This window comes from Oncorhynchus keta, unplaced genomic scaffold (genome assembly GCF_023373465.1).
Source record: "Oncorhynchus keta strain PuntledgeMale-10-30-2019 unplaced genomic scaffold, Oket_V2 Un_contig_5916_pilon_pilon, whole genome shotgun sequence".
In the NCBI taxonomy this organism is placed as follows: domain Eukaryota; kingdom Metazoa; phylum Chordata; class Actinopteri; order Salmoniformes; family Salmonidae; genus Oncorhynchus; species Oncorhynchus keta.
The window spans coordinates 1,436,827-1,455,490 of NW_026288583.1; the positions used below are offsets into that span (position 1 = coordinate 1,436,827).

Genomic DNA, 18,664 nt, shown 5'->3' on the forward strand with positions numbered 1-18,664 from the left:
TCTCATCATTCCATACATAACCAGGCAAATAAATAATGACTAGCCAACATTAGCATGCCCTTGTGTTTTTACACTGAGCTTGATAGATTTACCATAACAGCAAAGAAAAGAGACTGTTAAACATAAAGTGCAGACATGGATTTATTGCACATTTCAAATTGCCATGTGGTTTTTTTCTGCAAAATCCTCTAGAGGGCAGAATTAGAAAAATAACTATACTTGATACCAAAACGACAGCATGATTTACCTGTTTTTTTTCTTCAGGTTTTGTCTGTCAAAATCACAAATTGTCATAGAAAAACAAAAAAAATGTGATGTCTATGCCAACAACAAAGCTTGAACCACATTAGGGGACCATTTCTACGGTCTGGAAAAAATCTGAGTAATTTAGATTTTTTTTTTTGTGTAGTTACCCTTTAATTCAGATGAACACCAGCCAGACTAGTGTTTAGCTTGCAGTGCTTCTGTAGTGTAGAGCACTTGTGAGGGAGTTATCAAAACAAATGGCCTCTGGATTTATGCAAATAATTATGATTCCCCCAGAGAAGACATGGCGCCGCCAGAGATGGTCACCTCGCTTTGCGTTCTTAGGAAACTATGCAGTATTTTGTTTTGATCATATCACCTCAAGCCTACCTGACACCCTAGACCCACTCCAATTTGCTTACTGCCCCAAAGGTCCACTGACGATGCAATTTCCATCACACTGCACACTGCCTTATCCCATCTGAACAAGAGGAATATCTATGTAAGAATGCTGTTCATTGACTACAACTCAAAATATAACACCATAGTACCCTCCAAACCCATCATTAAGCTCGAGACCCTGGGTCTCGACCCCGCCCTGTGCAACTGGGTCCTGGACTATCTGACGGGCCGCCCCCAGGTGGTGAGGGTAGGAAACAACATCTCCACCCCGCTGATCCTCAACACTGGGGCCCTACAAGGGTGCATTCTCACCCCTCACTGTTCACCAATGACAGCGTGGCCATGCACGCCTCCAACTCAATCATCAAGTTTGCAGACGACACTACAGTGGTAGGCTTGATTACCAACAACGACGAGGCGGCCTAATAACCTCACACTCAACGTCAACAAAACAAAGGATATGATCATGGACTTCAGGAAACAGCAGAGGGAGCACCCCCCTTTCCACATCGACGAGACAGTGGTGGAGAAGGTGGAAAGTTTCATGGCGTACACATCACGGACAAACTGAAATGGTCCACCCACACAGACAGCGTGGTGAAGAAGGCGCAACAGCGCTTCTTCAACCTCAGGAGGCTGAAGAAATTTGGCTTGTCACCAGAAACACTCACAAACTTTTACAGATGCACAATCAAGAGAAACCTGTCGGGCTGTATCACCGCCTGGTACGGCAACTGCTCCGCCCACAACCGTAAGGCTCTCCAGAAGGTAATGAGGTCTGCACAACGCATCACCGGGGGCAAACTACCTGCCTCCAGGACACCTACACCACCCAATGTCACAGGAAGGCAAAAAAGATCAAGGACAACAACCACCCGAGCCACTGCCTGTTCACCCCGTTATCATCCAGAAGGCGAGGTTAGTACAGGTGCATCAAAGCTGGGACCAAGAGACTGAAAAACAGCTTCTATCTCAAGGCCATCAGACTGTTAAACAGCCATCACTAACATTGAGTCGCTGCTGCCAACATACTGAATCAAGACTTTAGCCTCTTTAATAATAAAAAATTGGATATAATAAATGTATCACTTGTCACTTTAAACAATGGCACTTTATATAAAGTTTACATACCCTACAATACTCATCTCATATGTATATTCTGTACTCTATACCGTCTACTGCATCTTGCCTAAGCCGCACGGCCTTCGCTCATCCTTTACAAGGTCTTTGTTGTGAAATTGTTAGATTACTTGTTAGATATTACTGCATGGTCAGAACGAGAAGCACAAGCATTTCGCTACACTCGTATTAACATCTGCTAAACATGTGTATGTGACCAATACAATTGGATTTGATTTGAGATAGGCATAGGCTACTTTGAAGTTACCATTTAATTGCCTTTCCATCTACCCGAGAACGGAAAACATTGCTAACGGCGATCACAAGGAGATAGACATATAGGCCTTACGTGAACGTCAGATCTGACGGGAAAGCCGATGATGCGTCCATCATTTCAATAGCAGGTGATTTTATCTTTCATTTGCGGCCTGAGCAAGTAGCCTATACAGGGTTCATATAGACATTGGCAAGTCAAATGCAAGTACTTTCAGGGACTTTTTCAAGCACTTAATTGTCATTTTCAAGGACTTAAATGTTATATTTAATTGTTGTACTGGCCTGTAGGGGGGGGGAAACGTGTGCATTACCACTTTAAGAATAATGTATTTGTTTACAGAACTACGTAATGAGATTTATGCATTGACATTCATAATGGATTTTTGTATCATGTTTTCAAACGAGACAGAGAGCAGAAACATGGTTCCTTTGTAATGGAACGCATTGTATGGAAAACGAAGATGAAGGCAAAATTTGATGTTATAACCGCTCATGATTTTACACAACAAGCACAGCAGATTCTCGTAACACCCTTCAATTGAAACGACCGGTAACAAACGAAAGCGGCTACATCGCTCATAAAAACTGATTAGAAATGAAATAAACTGAATCATTATATTGGAGCAGTAGAACTTCTACATCGGCTACCATAACTTCAATTAATTCAATTTTCAAAGACCAAATAGCCTAGAGGAAATGTCTGATTTTCAAGGTAGCCTATTCCACGATGCATTAATTTTGCATTGCAAATATTCAACCAAGACTTTGAACGTTTTAAATACCTGGTTTGCGTACCCATTCTTGCCTTTATATGTACTGGTAGATACCATAATTTGGAACAACTTCCCTACGGTTTTCCCAACCCTGCCGCTCTCGGTCTTCGGATAAACTGTTCCATAAAACAACCAGTTGTTTGAGAGCTGCGCTCTCTCTCTGCCCAGCAGATTATCTATAAACTACAGGCCTGTGTGTGCAGCTCGTGTGTGCTAAATAATTCATTATAAAGCCTAGATTAAAAATAGCATTATTTCTTAAGTAATAATACAGGCCGAGTGGTGTAGACGACCACAGCTATGATACAATGCCGTAACACATGGCCTCAGGTGTATTATTGCTTTTATACAATGGGCTACCAGCATAAAAAAGGTAGATTATTTCCAAAACGATCAATTTTTAAACAAAACATGACGCGACATTCATTTTAGGCGTTCTCTGGTCGTTAGTTATTTTTGTATTGACTGCCATGTAAAGCAAAACTACCCAAACGCTGGTTGATAGTTCCAGAACCTTAGTTTCTAGGGACGTTGTCCATGGTTTTGAAACAGTCTGGTTTATGCATAGAAACATTTAATGTCGTTTCGAAACGTTGTATGGGTGCACTGTCCATGGTTCAGAATAGAAACCACAATGACCATTTTCCCCCCAGATGGTCACAGCATCAACAGCTTTTTAATTTGTGATACACATTGAACCGCACATTTCATTCCAGTGTGCAATTAGTGAAGTAGCTGTCTAACGCCGGGGTCTCAAGCACAGCTGGGCGCCATTTCTCAGGAACAAATGTTGTCGCACACAGCTGTTAGAATGTTAACCCATCTCCTCCTGTTTTCCGTGGACGGCTTCCAATAGCTCCTAAGAGAGCTTTCAGCAATGCGCCCGCTCACACTCATTATCTCTCTGGCCTACAGACCTGCATCGGAGAGCTGCTGGATGGTCGTCATCCGGATGCAGTGGTTGGTATACCTACGGGATGTGCCAGCCTCATAGAGAGCGAGCGGGCGATTAATAAAGATAATACGACAACGATTCTATTCATGTTTATTCTATTCATATACTATATAGCAGCCTTGCTATTTGAACAAAATGTTATACCTTGCACAGACGGGGCAGCATTGATGAAAGGGTTTTGAGTTCCATTGACTCCATGGTATACCACACGTTGTCATCATCAGAGAGCTTTCCTCTGGGATGAAGATAAAAGACTAGGGCATGTTCGGGTAACCCGTTGTATAAAAAAAATGTTTTCCACTGGCCCAAGCAACGATCACTGGCCCGGAGGGTTTCCAAAACCTCACCCTTTATGTCGAGCCCTGACACACACAGACAGGGGCAAAAAGTTTGTTTATTTTTGCTTAATTGCACGTTACTGTTTGAGCTGACTGTTTTTTTTGTGTATCCCCAGGACAGAGTACCTCATTATAAGCTATAGTTCCACAATATCTACCAAGAGAGTTCTCATCTATATTATGTGTAGCCATCTATATACCACCACAAACCAATGCTGGCACTAAGACTGGACTCAACAAGCTGTATAAGGCCATAAGCATTAAAGAAAATGCTCGTCCAGAAGCGGCGCTCCTAATGTCCAGGAACTTTAATGCAGACAAATTTAAATCTGTTTTACCTCATTTCTACCAGCATGTCAAATTCTAGACCACCTTTACACCACACACAGAGCAGAGCATACAACACAACGCTCTCCCTCACCCTCCATTTGGCAAATCTGACCTTAACTCAAACCCTCCTGATTCCTGCTTACACGCAAACTCTAAAACCGGAAGTACAGATCTACAGATGACGCAATCTCAATCACACTTCACACTGTCCTTTCCCACCTGAACAAAATTAACACCTATGTGAGAATGCTGTTCATTGACTACATCCCCACCGAGCTAAAGGCTTGAGCTGCTGCTTTCAAGGAGCTGGACACTAATCTGGACTCTTTCAGCAACTGGACTTGCTGAAAGAGTGGACTAACCTTACCTCCAGGTGGTAGGGTTAGGCAACATAACATCTGTCACACTGATCCCCAACACCGGTTCCCCTTAGGGGTGTGTACTTAGTCCCCTCCTGTACTCCCTGTTCACCCACGACTGCGTGGCCAAGCACGACTCCAACACCATCACTAAGTTTGCTGATGACACAACAGTGGTAGGCCTGATAACCGACTATGCTGGGAGAGCCTATAGTGAGGAGGTCAAAGACCTATCAGTTTATTTAGAGTCCAACAACCTCTCCCTCAATGTGAGCAAGACAAAGGAGATGATCGTGGACTGCAGGAAAAGGAGGACTGAACAGGCCCCTATTTACATCAACAGGGCTGAAGTGGAGCGGGTCAAGAGTTTCAAGTTTGTTGGTGTCTACATCACCAACAAACTATTATGGTCCAAATACACCAAGACAGTCATGAAGAGGGCACGACAACACCCTTTCCCCCTCAGGAGACTGAAACAATTAGGCATAGGTCCCCAGATCCTCAGAAAGATCTACAGCTGCACCATCGAGTGCATATTGACTGGTTGCATCACCGTCTAGTATGGCAACTGCTCAGTATCTGACCGTAAGGCACTACAGAGGGTAGTGCTTACGGCCCAAAACATCACTGGGGCCAAGCTTCCAGCCATTCAGGACCTATATACCAGGCGGTGTCAGGGGAAGGCCCAGAAAATGTCAAAGACCCCCAGTCACCCAAGTCATAGACTGTTCTCTCTGCTACCGCATGGCAAGCGGTACCGGAGCACCAAGTCTTGGTCCAAAATACTTCTTAACAGCTTCTACCACCAAGCTATAAGACTGCTGAACAATGAATCAAATGGCCATCTGGACTATTTACATTGACCCCCCTCCTCCCCATTTGTTTTTACACTGCTGCTACTCACTGCATAGTCACTTTACCCCTACCTACATGTACAAATGACCTCGAATAACCTTTAACCCCGCACATTCACTCAGTACTGGTGGCCCCTGTATATAGCCTCGTTATTGATATGTAATTCTACTGTGTTACTTTTTATTTGTACTGTATTTTTATTTAGTAAATATTTTCTGAACCAACAGTGCAGTTCAAGAAATAGAGTTAAGGGCTTGTAAGTAAGGTTTGAAATGTCAAAGTGTTTAATGTTAAGTTTAGGCATTACCTCCAAATTTGTAAGGTTAGGGTTAAGTTTAGGCATTAACTCTGAATTCTTAAGGCTAGGCACTAACTCCTGTCTTGTGGACTTGCTTCTTTGGGATCGGTGTCCCTTCCACGGGACGGTTGAGCTAGCGTAGGCTAATGCAATTAGCATGAGGTTGTAAGTAACAAGAACATTTCCCAGGACATAGACATATCTGATATTGTCAGAAAGCTTAAATTCTTGTTCATCTAACTGCACTGTCCAATTTACAGTAGCTATTACAGTGAAATAATACCATGCTATTGTTTGAGGAGAGTGCACAATTTTGAACATAAAAAGTTATTAATAAACAAATTAGGCATATTTGGGCAATCTTGATAAAACATTTTGAACAGAAATGCCATGGTTCATTGGACCAGTCTAAAACTTTGCACCTGGGCTGGAATAATACTGAAATAATACATTATGGCCTTTCTCTTGCATTTCAAAGATGATGGAACAAAGAAAATACAAAAGAACGGTTGTTGTTTTCTTTGTTTTATCTTTTACCAGACCTATTGTGTGTTATTCTACTATATTCACATTTCCACAAACTTCAAAGTGTTTCCTTTCAAATGGTACCAAGAATATGCATATCCTTGCTTCAGGGCCTGACACCCAAATCTAACTGCCTTGTATATGTCATTTCAGGTGAAAAAAAATGGGCGGATCCTTAAAAACTGCTCCAGCTCCTTCAAGTAGGATGGGTTCCGCTGGCGTACAGCAATCTTTAAGTTGTACCACATATTCTCAATTGGATTGTGGTCTGGGCTTTGACTAGGCCATTCCAAGACATTTAAATGTTTCCCCTTAAACCACTCGAGTGAAGCTTTAGCAGTATGCTTAGGGCCATTGTCCTGCTGAAAGGTGAACCTTCGTCCAAGTCTCAAATCTCTGGAAGACTGAAACAGGTTTCCCTCAAGAATTACCTTGCATTTAGCTCCATCCATCATTCCTTCAATTCTGACCAGTTTCCCAGTCCCTGCCGATGAAAAGAATCCCCACAGCATAATGCTGCCACCACCATGTTTCACTGGGATAAGGTTCTCGGTGTGATGAGAGGTGTTGGGTTTGCGCCAGCCATAACGTTTTCCTTGATGGCAAAAAAGCTACATCTTAGTCTCATCTGACCAAAGTACCTTCTTCCATATGTTTGGGGAGTCTCCCACGTGCTTTTTGGCGAACAACGTGTTTGCTTATTTATTTTCTTTAATTAAGCAATGGCTTTTTTTCTGGCCACTTTTCCATAAAACCCTGCTCAGTGGAGTGTACGGCTTAAAGTGGTCCTATGGACAGATACTCTAATCTTCGCTGTGGAGCTTTGCAGCTCCTTCAGGGTTATCTTTGGTCTCTTTGTTGCCTCTCTGATTAATGCCCTCCTTGCCTGGTCTGTGGGTTTTGGTGGGCGGCCCTCTTTTGGCAGGTTTGTTGGGGTGCCATATTCTTTCAATTTTTTTATCATGGATTTAAATAGTGCTCTGTGGGATGTTTAATGTTTCAAAATAATTTTTACAACCCAACCCTGATCTGTACTACTCCACAACTTTGCCCCTGCCCTGTTTGGAGAGCTCCTTGGTCTTCATGGTGCTGCTTGCTTGGTGGTGAAGCAGACTCTGGGGCCTTTCAGAACAGGTGTATATATTCTGAGAACATGTGACAGATCATATGACACTTAAATAAAGTCCACCTGTGTGCAATCTAACAAATCATGTGACTTCTGTAGGTAATTGTTTGCATCAGATCTTATTTAAGGACTTCATAGCAAAGGGTGTGAATACATATGCACGCACCACTTTTCCGTTTTTAATTTTTATAATTTGTTTTTGTTTTTGTTCTTTTTTTCATTTCACTTCACCAATTTGGACTATTTTGTGTATGTTCATTACATGAAATCCAAATAAAAATCCATTTAAATTACAGGTTATAATGCAACAAAACAGGAAAAATGCCAAGTGGGATAAATACTTTTGCAAGGCACTGTACATGTGGAAGTGGGTGGCAGATGGGAATAATCATATGTCTGAATCCAGTGATAGAATGTAGTTTTTGATATTTTTATTTTAAGCCTATCCCAAACCTCAACCCTTCAAGAATGGGCAAAAATCCCAGTGGCTAGATGTGCCCAAAATATGGTAGGCATGTTGTGTAAATCATATGATACAAACCCCCCCCCCCCAAAAAAAAAAAAAAAAAAAAACCATTTTAATTCCAGGTTGTAAGGCAGCAAAATAGGAAAAATGCAAAGGGGGTGAATACATTCGCAAGCCACTGTACTACTGAAAAGCTACTCAATTACACTAACGAGAGTAGTTGAGTACAGTATTACATATTAAATAGTATTTAATATTACACATGTATACATACAGTGGGGCAAAAAACACTTCAACTATGACAGACAAAATGAGAAAGAAAAATCCAGAAAATCACATTGTAGGATTTTTAATGAATTAATTTGCAAATTATGGTGGAAAATAAGTATTTGGTCAATAACAAAAGTTTCTCAATACTTTGTTATATACCCTTTGTTGGCAATGACAGAGGTCAAACGTTTTCTGTAAGTCTTCACAAGGTTTTCACACACTGTTGCTGGTATTTTGGCCCATTCCTCCATGCAGATCTCCTCTAGAGCAGTGATGTTTTGGGGCTGTTGCTGGGCAACACGGACTTTCAACTCCCTCCAAAGATTTTCTATGGGGTTGAGATCTGGAGACTGGCTAGGCCACTCTCGGACCTTGAAATGCTTCTTACGAAGCCACTCCTTCGTTACCCGGGCGGTGTGTTTAGGATCATTGTCATGCTGAAAGACCCAGCCACATTTCATATTCAATGCCCTTGCTGATGGAAGGAGGTTTTCACTCAAAATCTCACGATACATGGCCCCATTCATTCTTTCCTTTACACGGATCAGTCGTCCTGGTCCCTTTGCAGAAAAACAGCCCCAAAGCATGATGTTTCCACCCCCATGCCTCACAGTAGGTATGGTGTTCTTTGGATGCAACTCAGCATTCTTTGTCCTCCAAACACGACGAGTTGAGCTTTTACCAAAAAGTTATATTTTGGTTTCATCTGACCATATGACATTCTCCCAATCTTCTTCTGGATCATCCAAATGCTCTCTAGCAAACTTCAGACGGGCCTGGACATGTACTGGCTTAAGCAGGGGGACACGTCTGACACTGCAGGATTTGAGTCCCTGGCGGCGTAGTGTGCTACTGATGGTAGGCTTTGTTACTTTGGTCCCAGCTCTCTGCAGGTCATTCACTAGGTCCCTCCGTGTGGTTCTGGGATTTTTGCTCAACGTTCTTGTGATCATTTTGACCCCACGGAGTGAGATCTTGCGTGGAGCCCCAGATCGAGGGAGATTATCAGTGGTCTTGTATGTCTTCCAGTTCCTAATAATTGCTCCCACAGTTGATTTCTTCAAACCAAGCTGCTTACCTATTGCAGATTCAGTCTTCCCAGCCTGGTGCAGGTCTACAATTTTGTTTCTGGTGTCCTTTGACAGCTCTTTGGTCTTGGCCATAGTGGAGTTTGGAGTGTGACTGTTTGAGGTTGTGGACAGGTGTCTTTTATATTGATAACAAGTTCAAACAGGTGTCATTAATACAGGTAACGAGTGGAGGAGCCTCTTAAAGAAGAAGTTACAGGTCTGTGAGAGCCAGAAATCTTGCTTGTTTGTAGGTGACCAAATACTTATTTTCCACCATAATTTGCAAGTAAATTCATAAAAAATGCTACAATGTGATTTTCTGGATTTTTTTTCTCATTTTGTCTGTCATAGTTGAAGTATACATATGATGAAAATTACAGGCTTCTCTCATCTTTTTAAGTGGGAGAACTTGCACAATTAGTGGCTGACTAAATACTTTTTGCCCCACTGTATATACTTAATGCTACAATATGACTTTCTGCCCTCGTCAATGCTTGGGCTGGCAGTCTTCTTTCCAACTCTCTACGCTGGTTGTGGGAGAAACACTCTCAGGACCATGTTATCTTTAGTATCTGAGGGACAAGAACATAAAGGTTTTACAGGACAGACAAAATTGATAAACGTGGATGAACATTTCAGACTACTTTCATTTCAATATGTAGCTACCTGCACTCAGTACACTGGTGGTGGGCAAATTACTCTTCGGGCCATGCAACCTCTCGTATCTGAGGGACGAAGACATAACATTAACACAGTTTAAGTGTAGAGTCAAAATGGATAACTTTAGTCTAAACTTGGATGAACAATTGAGACATTCCTTTATGTCATAGAAACTATTAGGCTAGAAAACATATCTACAGTTTCTGAACCACAATAAAAGTTTGAGTTATAAGCTTGCCAACTAGCTACAAACAGGGAATAAGCCTAGCTTAGTAAAATCTGGTCTAGCTAGCCAAACCGGTTGAGAAACCTAGTTTGAGCTAGCAAGCTAAGCTAAGTTATCTAGTTAGCTAGCTACCTGACATGAAAGTCATCGCACCACACAGTAAAGTTAACGTTAGGCTTACAGAAAATAAGCATTCTAGCTACAGGCACTGATATAGCTAGCTAGCTAGCAAAACTTCAACAAAAACTTTACATTTTTGCAAACACACAGCACAGGAAACTAGTTTGCTAGCTAGCATGCATGTGGTTGTTTACTTGCTAGCATGCTAGCTAACATTGTCTAAAATTGTCAATGACTGAGATAGCTATCATAATTACATACTATGTCTTTTTAACCCGAATGGATCATTAGTAATGTTAGGCAGCATTTTATTCACAGTTTTTGGTCAGCCACAACACCTTGCCCATTTGTCCGTTGAAAAGTAATTTCACTCAGCGCTGGCTGCACTGTCTTGTGGACTTGCTACAGTTGCAACAATCCTAATTCATGACCTTGCTGGATCACTTTGATCTTCTGCATTTGGCGGGATAATTAAACCACCCACTTGGTCATATTTCCACAACCCTTCCCCAATGCTTGGAAGTCTGCTGCATTCCTCCTATCCCTTAATGTGTCCACTGAAGTTATTAGTTGGAGGTATTCCTATCTGACAAACGCAGGGTTTGTTTGGGGGACACTTAGTCGGACTCTCTTTATTATAACATTGGGGTCCCACAAGGGTCTATATTAGGCCCCCTTCTGTTTACCATCTTTATAAATGATCTCCCACTTGCTTGCCCGCAAGTTAACATGCAGATGTCTGCAGATGGTACAGTTCTGTATGTACCCTCAAAAAATAGACAACTAGTTGTTAAACAAGTTAATTGAAAACTATGGTACATGTTACTAAATGGATGACTAATTCTTGCCTGCATTTAAATATTGACAAGCCGGTTTGTATGTACTTCTCTAAGAAATCCATTGATTCTTCTCAACAAGCTGTTCTTGTTAATGGGGAGAATCTGAAAGTTGTGTCTAACTTCAGGTATCTCGGTGTCATTTTGGACTCCAACTTGACATTTAAGAAATATGTGAAGAAGAAAGTGCGTATTATACAAATGTAGGTTTGTCAGACCTTTCCTTCCTCTGGAGGCCGCCAAACTATATATGCAGGCTATGATCTTCTCACATGTGAGATATTGCCTCACATGCTGGTCACAAGCAGGAGCTACTATTCTGAAACCAATTGAATCACTCTACAAACAAACACAATATATTTATTTTAATGTTATTAAAGTTACCACCATTGTCATATAATTTACATACATATTTTATTTAGTCTGGATTGTTTCAAGCAGAATGTAGATGCAAGCCTTGTTTTAAAGATCCTGAATGGTCTTACCCCTCCACCCCTATGCCGGCATACCAAGCTCAAGGAAGGCGGCTCCAGGAAAATAGGGCAGTAACTAGAGGGAATTGTGTTGTCCCTCTTCAACACAGTGAATCCAGTCAATCTGCCTTCTCTGTTAGAGCTACAATATACTGGAATGCAGTACCCATGGACTTGAGAAGCTGCACCGATTATTGTACTTTTCAAATGAAATTGAAAACATGGCTCAAATCTATCCAACCCTGTACACGAGTTATCTGTGGTTCCTCGTATGTAAGATGGCAGTTGATGATGGTGTAGTTAGAATGATATATTATTGGATGTAATGTATTTGTATTTTGTATTGTTTTAGTGAGTATTTGTATAGTGGCTGTGTAAAGGCCATTACCTACCCTGAAACCCCCCGGTGAAAATGAGCTTTTGGTTACCTCCGGCACATTTAAGTGGATGTTGCATTACAGTAATATTGATGCTGATTAATGTGCATTGTCCCCTATAAATAAATAACCCAGCATTAACAACCCTCTTTTTAAAGAAAACTACCCAACTAAGTGACCCAATGCCTGCAACCTAGCAAATGGGTCATCCAAAACAGCCAGCATGTTCTAGTGGACCTACAAACCATGACTAGATTGATAGTCGTTTTTAACTTTCTCTGGATGCATGAACATCTCTCTTACTTTTATTTGCTTCACTCACTCACTCACTCACTCACTCACTCACTCACTCACTCACTCACTCACTCACTCACTCACTCACTCATTCTCTGACTTTTCTCTCCCCCTTCAGACTGCAGTGTAGTCTTGTGACTGTGGACTCTGCTGCAACCATGTGGTTGTTTGTGAGAACCACAGTCTCTCTCCACCGCACAGCTGAGAGACTCAGAGGACATTTTGAGGGCATGTAACGTCTCTACGCATTATGGGTCCATTTATCATATTTGGTTCTCTGTGGGCGCTGCGCCACAAATAATCACCACGGGTTGACATCAACTGAGGGGGATACAATGGTACAATGACTGAGAGAATGTTTATCGCGATATCGTGGTGAGAATGTGTATCATGGTAGAAGACTTCAAATCAGACTCTGATTCCAAGGCAATTGAATATGGATGAATGCAGTTCCATTTCATAAAAACAATTAGTGAGACATTTGTCTCTTATGACTGCCTCTGCAGTGGTTTGGAACTATGTCTGTTCTCTAAATGTGTCTTATTTATTGCTGTGTGTGTGTCGGGGGGGTGGGGGGGGGGCTGGTTTGTTCTTATTTCATCTCCGTTAATTCACTGGCGGGCACTCAGGACTGGGGCCTTGAAATAGCTGAGGCGTTTCTCTGTTGCTTGGAAAAGCTGACACTAAGGGAAGGCGCTCCAGCTAGATTCCCTTAGAGGTTAGACTAGAGGAGAACAGGAGAACAGTTACAGGCACTGTATAGTCTGTGTGTGTTTATGTGCGCACACGTGTGTGTACGTGTATATGCGTGTGCGTGTGTTCCTGTGCGTGCGTGTGTTTGTTTTGCTAGATAAATGTTAGATGAGCACACCTGTTAGATCAACCTCATGCTACTCCTCGGCTGTATTCACATCTGCTAGTAGATTGCAGCAAAACTCTTCCCTTTTCAAGTGAAATCCTCCAATCTTTCATCCTAATGGCACCTTCTCTTTCCTGTGTAATTTGTGTGGTAATTATGCAAAGTGGAGCTGACTTTAAAATCAGTCAGCCTTCCCCTCCTTCTCATCTTCTTCATCAGCAATTACAATGAGCTGCGCCGAGTTACTGATTCACTTTCACACTCTCAGACGAACACACGCATATGCACACACACACACTGGCGTGCATATACACACAGGCGCGCATGCAAGCGCCAATGCACAAGCACACACAATCGCACGCAGATACACACACACACACACACAGGCACACACAGGCTTACACAGTTTGTGTGTACATTTGTGCAGGTGCGTATGTGTGGAATTGAAAAATGCAGTGTGGTTCAGCAGAGCTGAAGGGGACATCTGAGATTCACTCAGCTGTTTGCTTCACTATCAGGAGGGGGAGGAGGAGGAGGAACATGGTGAAATCACAGTTGGTATGCTTTTGTCAATGTCAAAAACTCTCCACACATCTCACTCCCACCTCCATTTCAAACCAAGCAAGGATAAAGAGTGTAATAAAGAATCAAACCAAGGACAAAGGTAATAGAGAATCAAAGCAGAATAAGTACCCTGGCTGAGCCAGGGGAAACAAGTGTTTACCAGGTCCTGTTGAGGTGTCAAAGCAAGGACAAGGAACCCAATGCAGTGTACAAGCATAACTCAGACAAGGAAACAGAGGTGTTATGTGTCCTCAGCAGGTGTCATAACAAACAGAGCACAGTGCAGGGTGTGGATACTCCTGTCCTATTCTCTCCGTGGTTATAGAAGATCAAACTGAGATGGTTTACGTGCTAGTACACTCTGTTCAAAGCTTTTGTCACTGCACGCACACTCACATGCACACACACACACACACACACACACACAAGCGGTCGACAGGACAGTGTAGTCAGTGGGAACAGAGGAGTGTAGTCGTCATGGCGTCAGTGCCATGCCTTTGTCATTGGGAGATAGCAGCTCTTTATCTGTTGGGGACTGACAGTATAATGAACATTGATTGGCTCTTAATGCATGCCAAGCTTTTTCATTACTGGAGAGCACGGTGGAGGCAGTGTCCTTTAAACAGAGCAGGTCATCTGAATACATATCTCGGAGAGGCTGACTCACAATGACACGCTCACAAAACAAAACACACAAACACATACAGTACCAGTCAAATGTTCATACACACCTACTCATTTGACTTAAAAGTCACCCAATCACATCCTCAGATCCATTCTCCAACTTCCTGATTAAGTATTCCATCCTGGTCTACCTCATCATCGATAGGTCAGATGGAATGTCAATTAAAGCTCTTTGTTGATTAAAGTGCCCAAATTCCTGGCGGTAGGGCAGCTTTGTCACCTCATTACTGGCGTTATAATGAACACTTTCAGTCAGCCGCGGGATTGGATACGCTTTGTGTTCATGATGTTTATTATGGTTCATTTAATGGGACTATAATATTCAGGATGTAACATGGACAGTAACTGTGAACAGAGAAAAGCAGAATAACAAAACATTATGCTAGCTATAGTAGAATATTGTAGTCGAAGAGTTTCCGTTGTCCATGCTCTCCAATCACATCCTCTCCCTACACTACATCCTTTCCTTCATATTAAATAGATGTTTTAACCATTTGTTTAAGCCAAGATTATGGCCCCTTTTCACAAAGAATCTCAGTCGGGGGTGCTGATCCAGGATCAGGCCCTTCCCTTTTATTTATTATGTTTTAAAAGGCAAAACTGATCCTAGATCAGCATTCCTATTCTGAGATGCTTTCTGAATACCGGCCTAGTTGTGATAAATTAAAAGATTAAATTGAAGGGACTAATCCCTGACTATTGTTTGTGGCTTGCCAGCGGAAGACAACCTGCCACCACGTCTATGTGAACACACTATAGTGACATGTCTGTCTGTCTGTCCCTCAGGGCTCTGTCGCTCTGTCAGTTAGTATCAGCCTGACAGTCACTTACTGGGATATTAAACCTTCCTGATCTCTCTTCACACCTCACACTCAACCATAGACATTCTGTCTGGAGGTGTTCCATCTCTCTCTCTGTCTTTATCACCCTCTCTTTCTCACTATCCACCTTACTTCTTTCCTTCTCTCTCCGTTTCACTACATCTTCCTCTATCTTTCACCCTCTCTTATCCCCACTTTCTCTCTCTCCTCCCTCTTCTCCTCTCTCTTCCTGGTTCTGGCTTCATTGTACCCAGAGGTGTTCCCCCTGTCCTCGGCCAGCCTATACCTGTTATGCTGGGTATATATTAGGCCTTGGCAGAAGCTTGGAGGGGAGGAGGGAGATAAGCATCTAATCGTACATAATAGCATATTGATTGGGATGTAATTGCAGAGTTTGTCAGCAATTTCTTTGCTTCTGCGTCAAAGGAGGGTGTGTGTGTGTATTTTCCGGATGGAGTCTTCACAGCTGTGAGGACTAAAAGAGTGTTTGTGTCTACTGGCTGGATGCCGGGAAGCAAGAAATGGAGAGAGAAATGGAGAGCAAGAGAGAGAGAGGAGGAGAGCGAGCAGAGTAGGCTTGTAATATCAGTGGATACAGATTCCAGCAGATGTAGGGTAGCACAGTCTGTCTCCTTTTGTTTCCCCCTCGTGTTCTTCCTCTCTGCTTTAAACCCGGCTCTGCCAGAGTAGCTATTTCATGGCCGATTTAACGCATTTTCATACAACGCTCTCCCCCTCTCATCTCTACTGTGAGACAGGAGCGGGCTGTGAGGTATAAGAGTGTATGTGTGTATTCCATCTTGAACCCTTCCCTTGTACCTCAGCCATCATCTGTGTGTAAACGAATACAGTTGGATACGCTATAGGGGAGTCCACAGCATGCTGTAGGTACAGTATGTATTTAACATTTGTTATGGCAGATAAATGTGTGTGAAAGTGAAAAAATACAGAGGCTCACCTGAAGAGAGCGGTGATGGAAAACCAGCAACTGACAATAGCATGGGGAGCATGTGTGTGTGTGTGTGTCTGTGTGTGAGCATGCACGTGTGCTGAAAATGAAGTTATGATTTAGATTTCTCCACCTAAACAAGATGTGTGACAGCAGATGTTGTGACTAACAAATGTATCTCTCTCTCTCTCTCTCTCTCTCGCTCTCTCTCGCTCTCTCTCGCTCTCTCTCTCTCGCTCTTTCTCTCTCTTTCTCCCCTCTTCCATCTCCCCCTGGCAGAGGCATCCATCTTGAGTTATGACGGCAGTATGTACATGAAGGTGGTGATGCCCCAGGTGATGCACACAGAGGCTGAGGACGTGTCTCTACGTTTCATGTCCCAGCGGGCCTACGGCCTGCTCATGGCCACCACCTCACGGGACTCGGCCGACACGCTGCGTCTAGAGCTGGACGGGGGCCGGGTCAAGCTCACGGTCAACCTAGGTATCGTATGACATTACAGACTACGCCACGTGTTAAAAAATGTGGCACTCTCTTTCTCTCTTCGTTCAATGTCTCTATCCCTCCATCATTATTATTTAACTTTCTTATTTAAACTCGTAGTTTGGTTTGGTTCTTAGAGTAAAGGATCGCAATAATGTAAGGAGTAATGATTCCAAAAATATATTTATACTTTTATTTGCATGGACTTTATTGTGATATGTGTCATTAGATATAGATTGATTAACACTCTTTATAGAAATTACTATACTTTTTAACTAGACTTTTGGGGCTTTATTTAAGCTATTTCATTCTGAAAGTTCTTGTCATTGATAAATATGCTGTCTGGCCCATCTTTTGAACAGATAAACCATAGCCATTGTCATTTTGAGACAGTCACAGCACCAGTAGATATAATTAATTATAAAGTATATCTTAAATGTTCATTTAAAGTCTGAATAGCGCACTATTTTTGAATATGACACTATGGCTGATTTGCACACTATTGTTATTATAGTATAGTATATCAAATATATCTTTATAAGCATTGTGCAGTGCTGTGACTTTCTAAGAGGTGACTTACTCCAACTGATTCTCAGTTCATCATCTACAGGAAATTGAGAAAGAAAAAAATCTCAACTTTACATTTTCAACTAACATCATCTTCTTGTCTTCAAGTTGAGAATTCTTGGCTTTTGATTTTGGGTTTGTTCTCCTTCTATTTGTTTATGGTGTACACATACTATATACGCTCTCTATGTACATCTAGCTATCAACTCCATTTTCCCATCATGCTTTGTCAAAAGATGGTATTCACCCCTTCAAAGGCCTTAAGCCTGCGGCCCGTCAGGCGAACAGCCCGAGAACAGAGCCCAGCCAAACCTGCAGCTGGCTGCCCCCCAGGCAACCTTCCTTCTCTCTTTTTTTTTTACAAACACACCACTGTGTTGCAAAAAGGAAAGAAGCACTAGTATACATAACCTATATTTACACACTATTTGTCTTTAACGTTGATTAAAGCATTAATAAAAGCTGGATATTTGTCATAATAGTTTGTAGTGTGCTTCGTTATTATAGTACCCACAGTAGCAATTGATAGACTATATTATGCACACTAAATATTACTTTAGTCATCAAAGTATTTTATTAAGAAGAAACTGCATTGCAACTACAAAAATTGGCTACACAAAACTACCCTACACAATTCACTTTTTGTATCAAATACAATATCAATAACAAGCATCACATATCCACATTTAAATGTTAAAGAGATACATATCCTTGATATGTTTATCTAAACCCATATTTTACATTGTTTCATAGAAACAACCTACATTGTGTATAATATTTACGCATTTTAGAAGATGTTTTTTTTTAATCCAAAGCGACTTACTGTCACGTGTGCATACATTTTACGTATGGGTGACCCCAGTGGGAATCGAACCCACACCCCTTGTAAGCGCCATGCTCTACCAACTGAGCAACACAGTCTCTGTGCTGTACTGTTAGATATGAGGGTCTTATGCCTCTGCATGGTGCTGGTGCTGATTGGATCGCGGCTGTTCGCTCCCACTTTTCTGTTGCGGTTGACGACACATGAACCCACCAGCCACATGGTGACCAACCCAGAATGTCCCTTGCAGGATCCCATAGGCCGACTCAAAATGGCCGTCACAAAAACCTGTAGGCCTATAACAGGTAGGAATTTGTTGTCAGCGAAGGAACTAGTCAATTATCTTTCACTAGTCCATTCGCTTTTTTAAATTGAAAATCTTGGAAATATTGCTCCAAAATAATAAGTGTTGTAACACTTGTTTAAATATTTAAGTTTATTCAACTGTCAAGTAGAATAGCATTGCACTGTTTCAAAGATCTGTGGCTCCAATATGAATAGCTAACACCACCTTCTTGCT

At 42.0% G+C, this 18,664-nt stretch overlaps 1 protein-coding gene across 1 annotated transcript in view; it reads left to right on the plus strand.

The window, feature by feature from the left end:
• LOC118362807 (neurexin-3a) overlaps positions 1-18,664 on the plus strand; it is a gene marked incomplete at its 3' end in the record, with an annotated part of 338,958 nt that overhangs the window by 150,317 nt on the left and 169,977 nt on the right. The window contains exon 11 of the mRNA XM_052510632.1: positions 16,551-16,754. Within this exon, the coding sequence (XP_052366592.1) occupies positions 16,551-16,754 (204 nt within the window). The remainder of the gene's footprint in view (positions 1-16,550; positions 16,755-18,664) is intronic.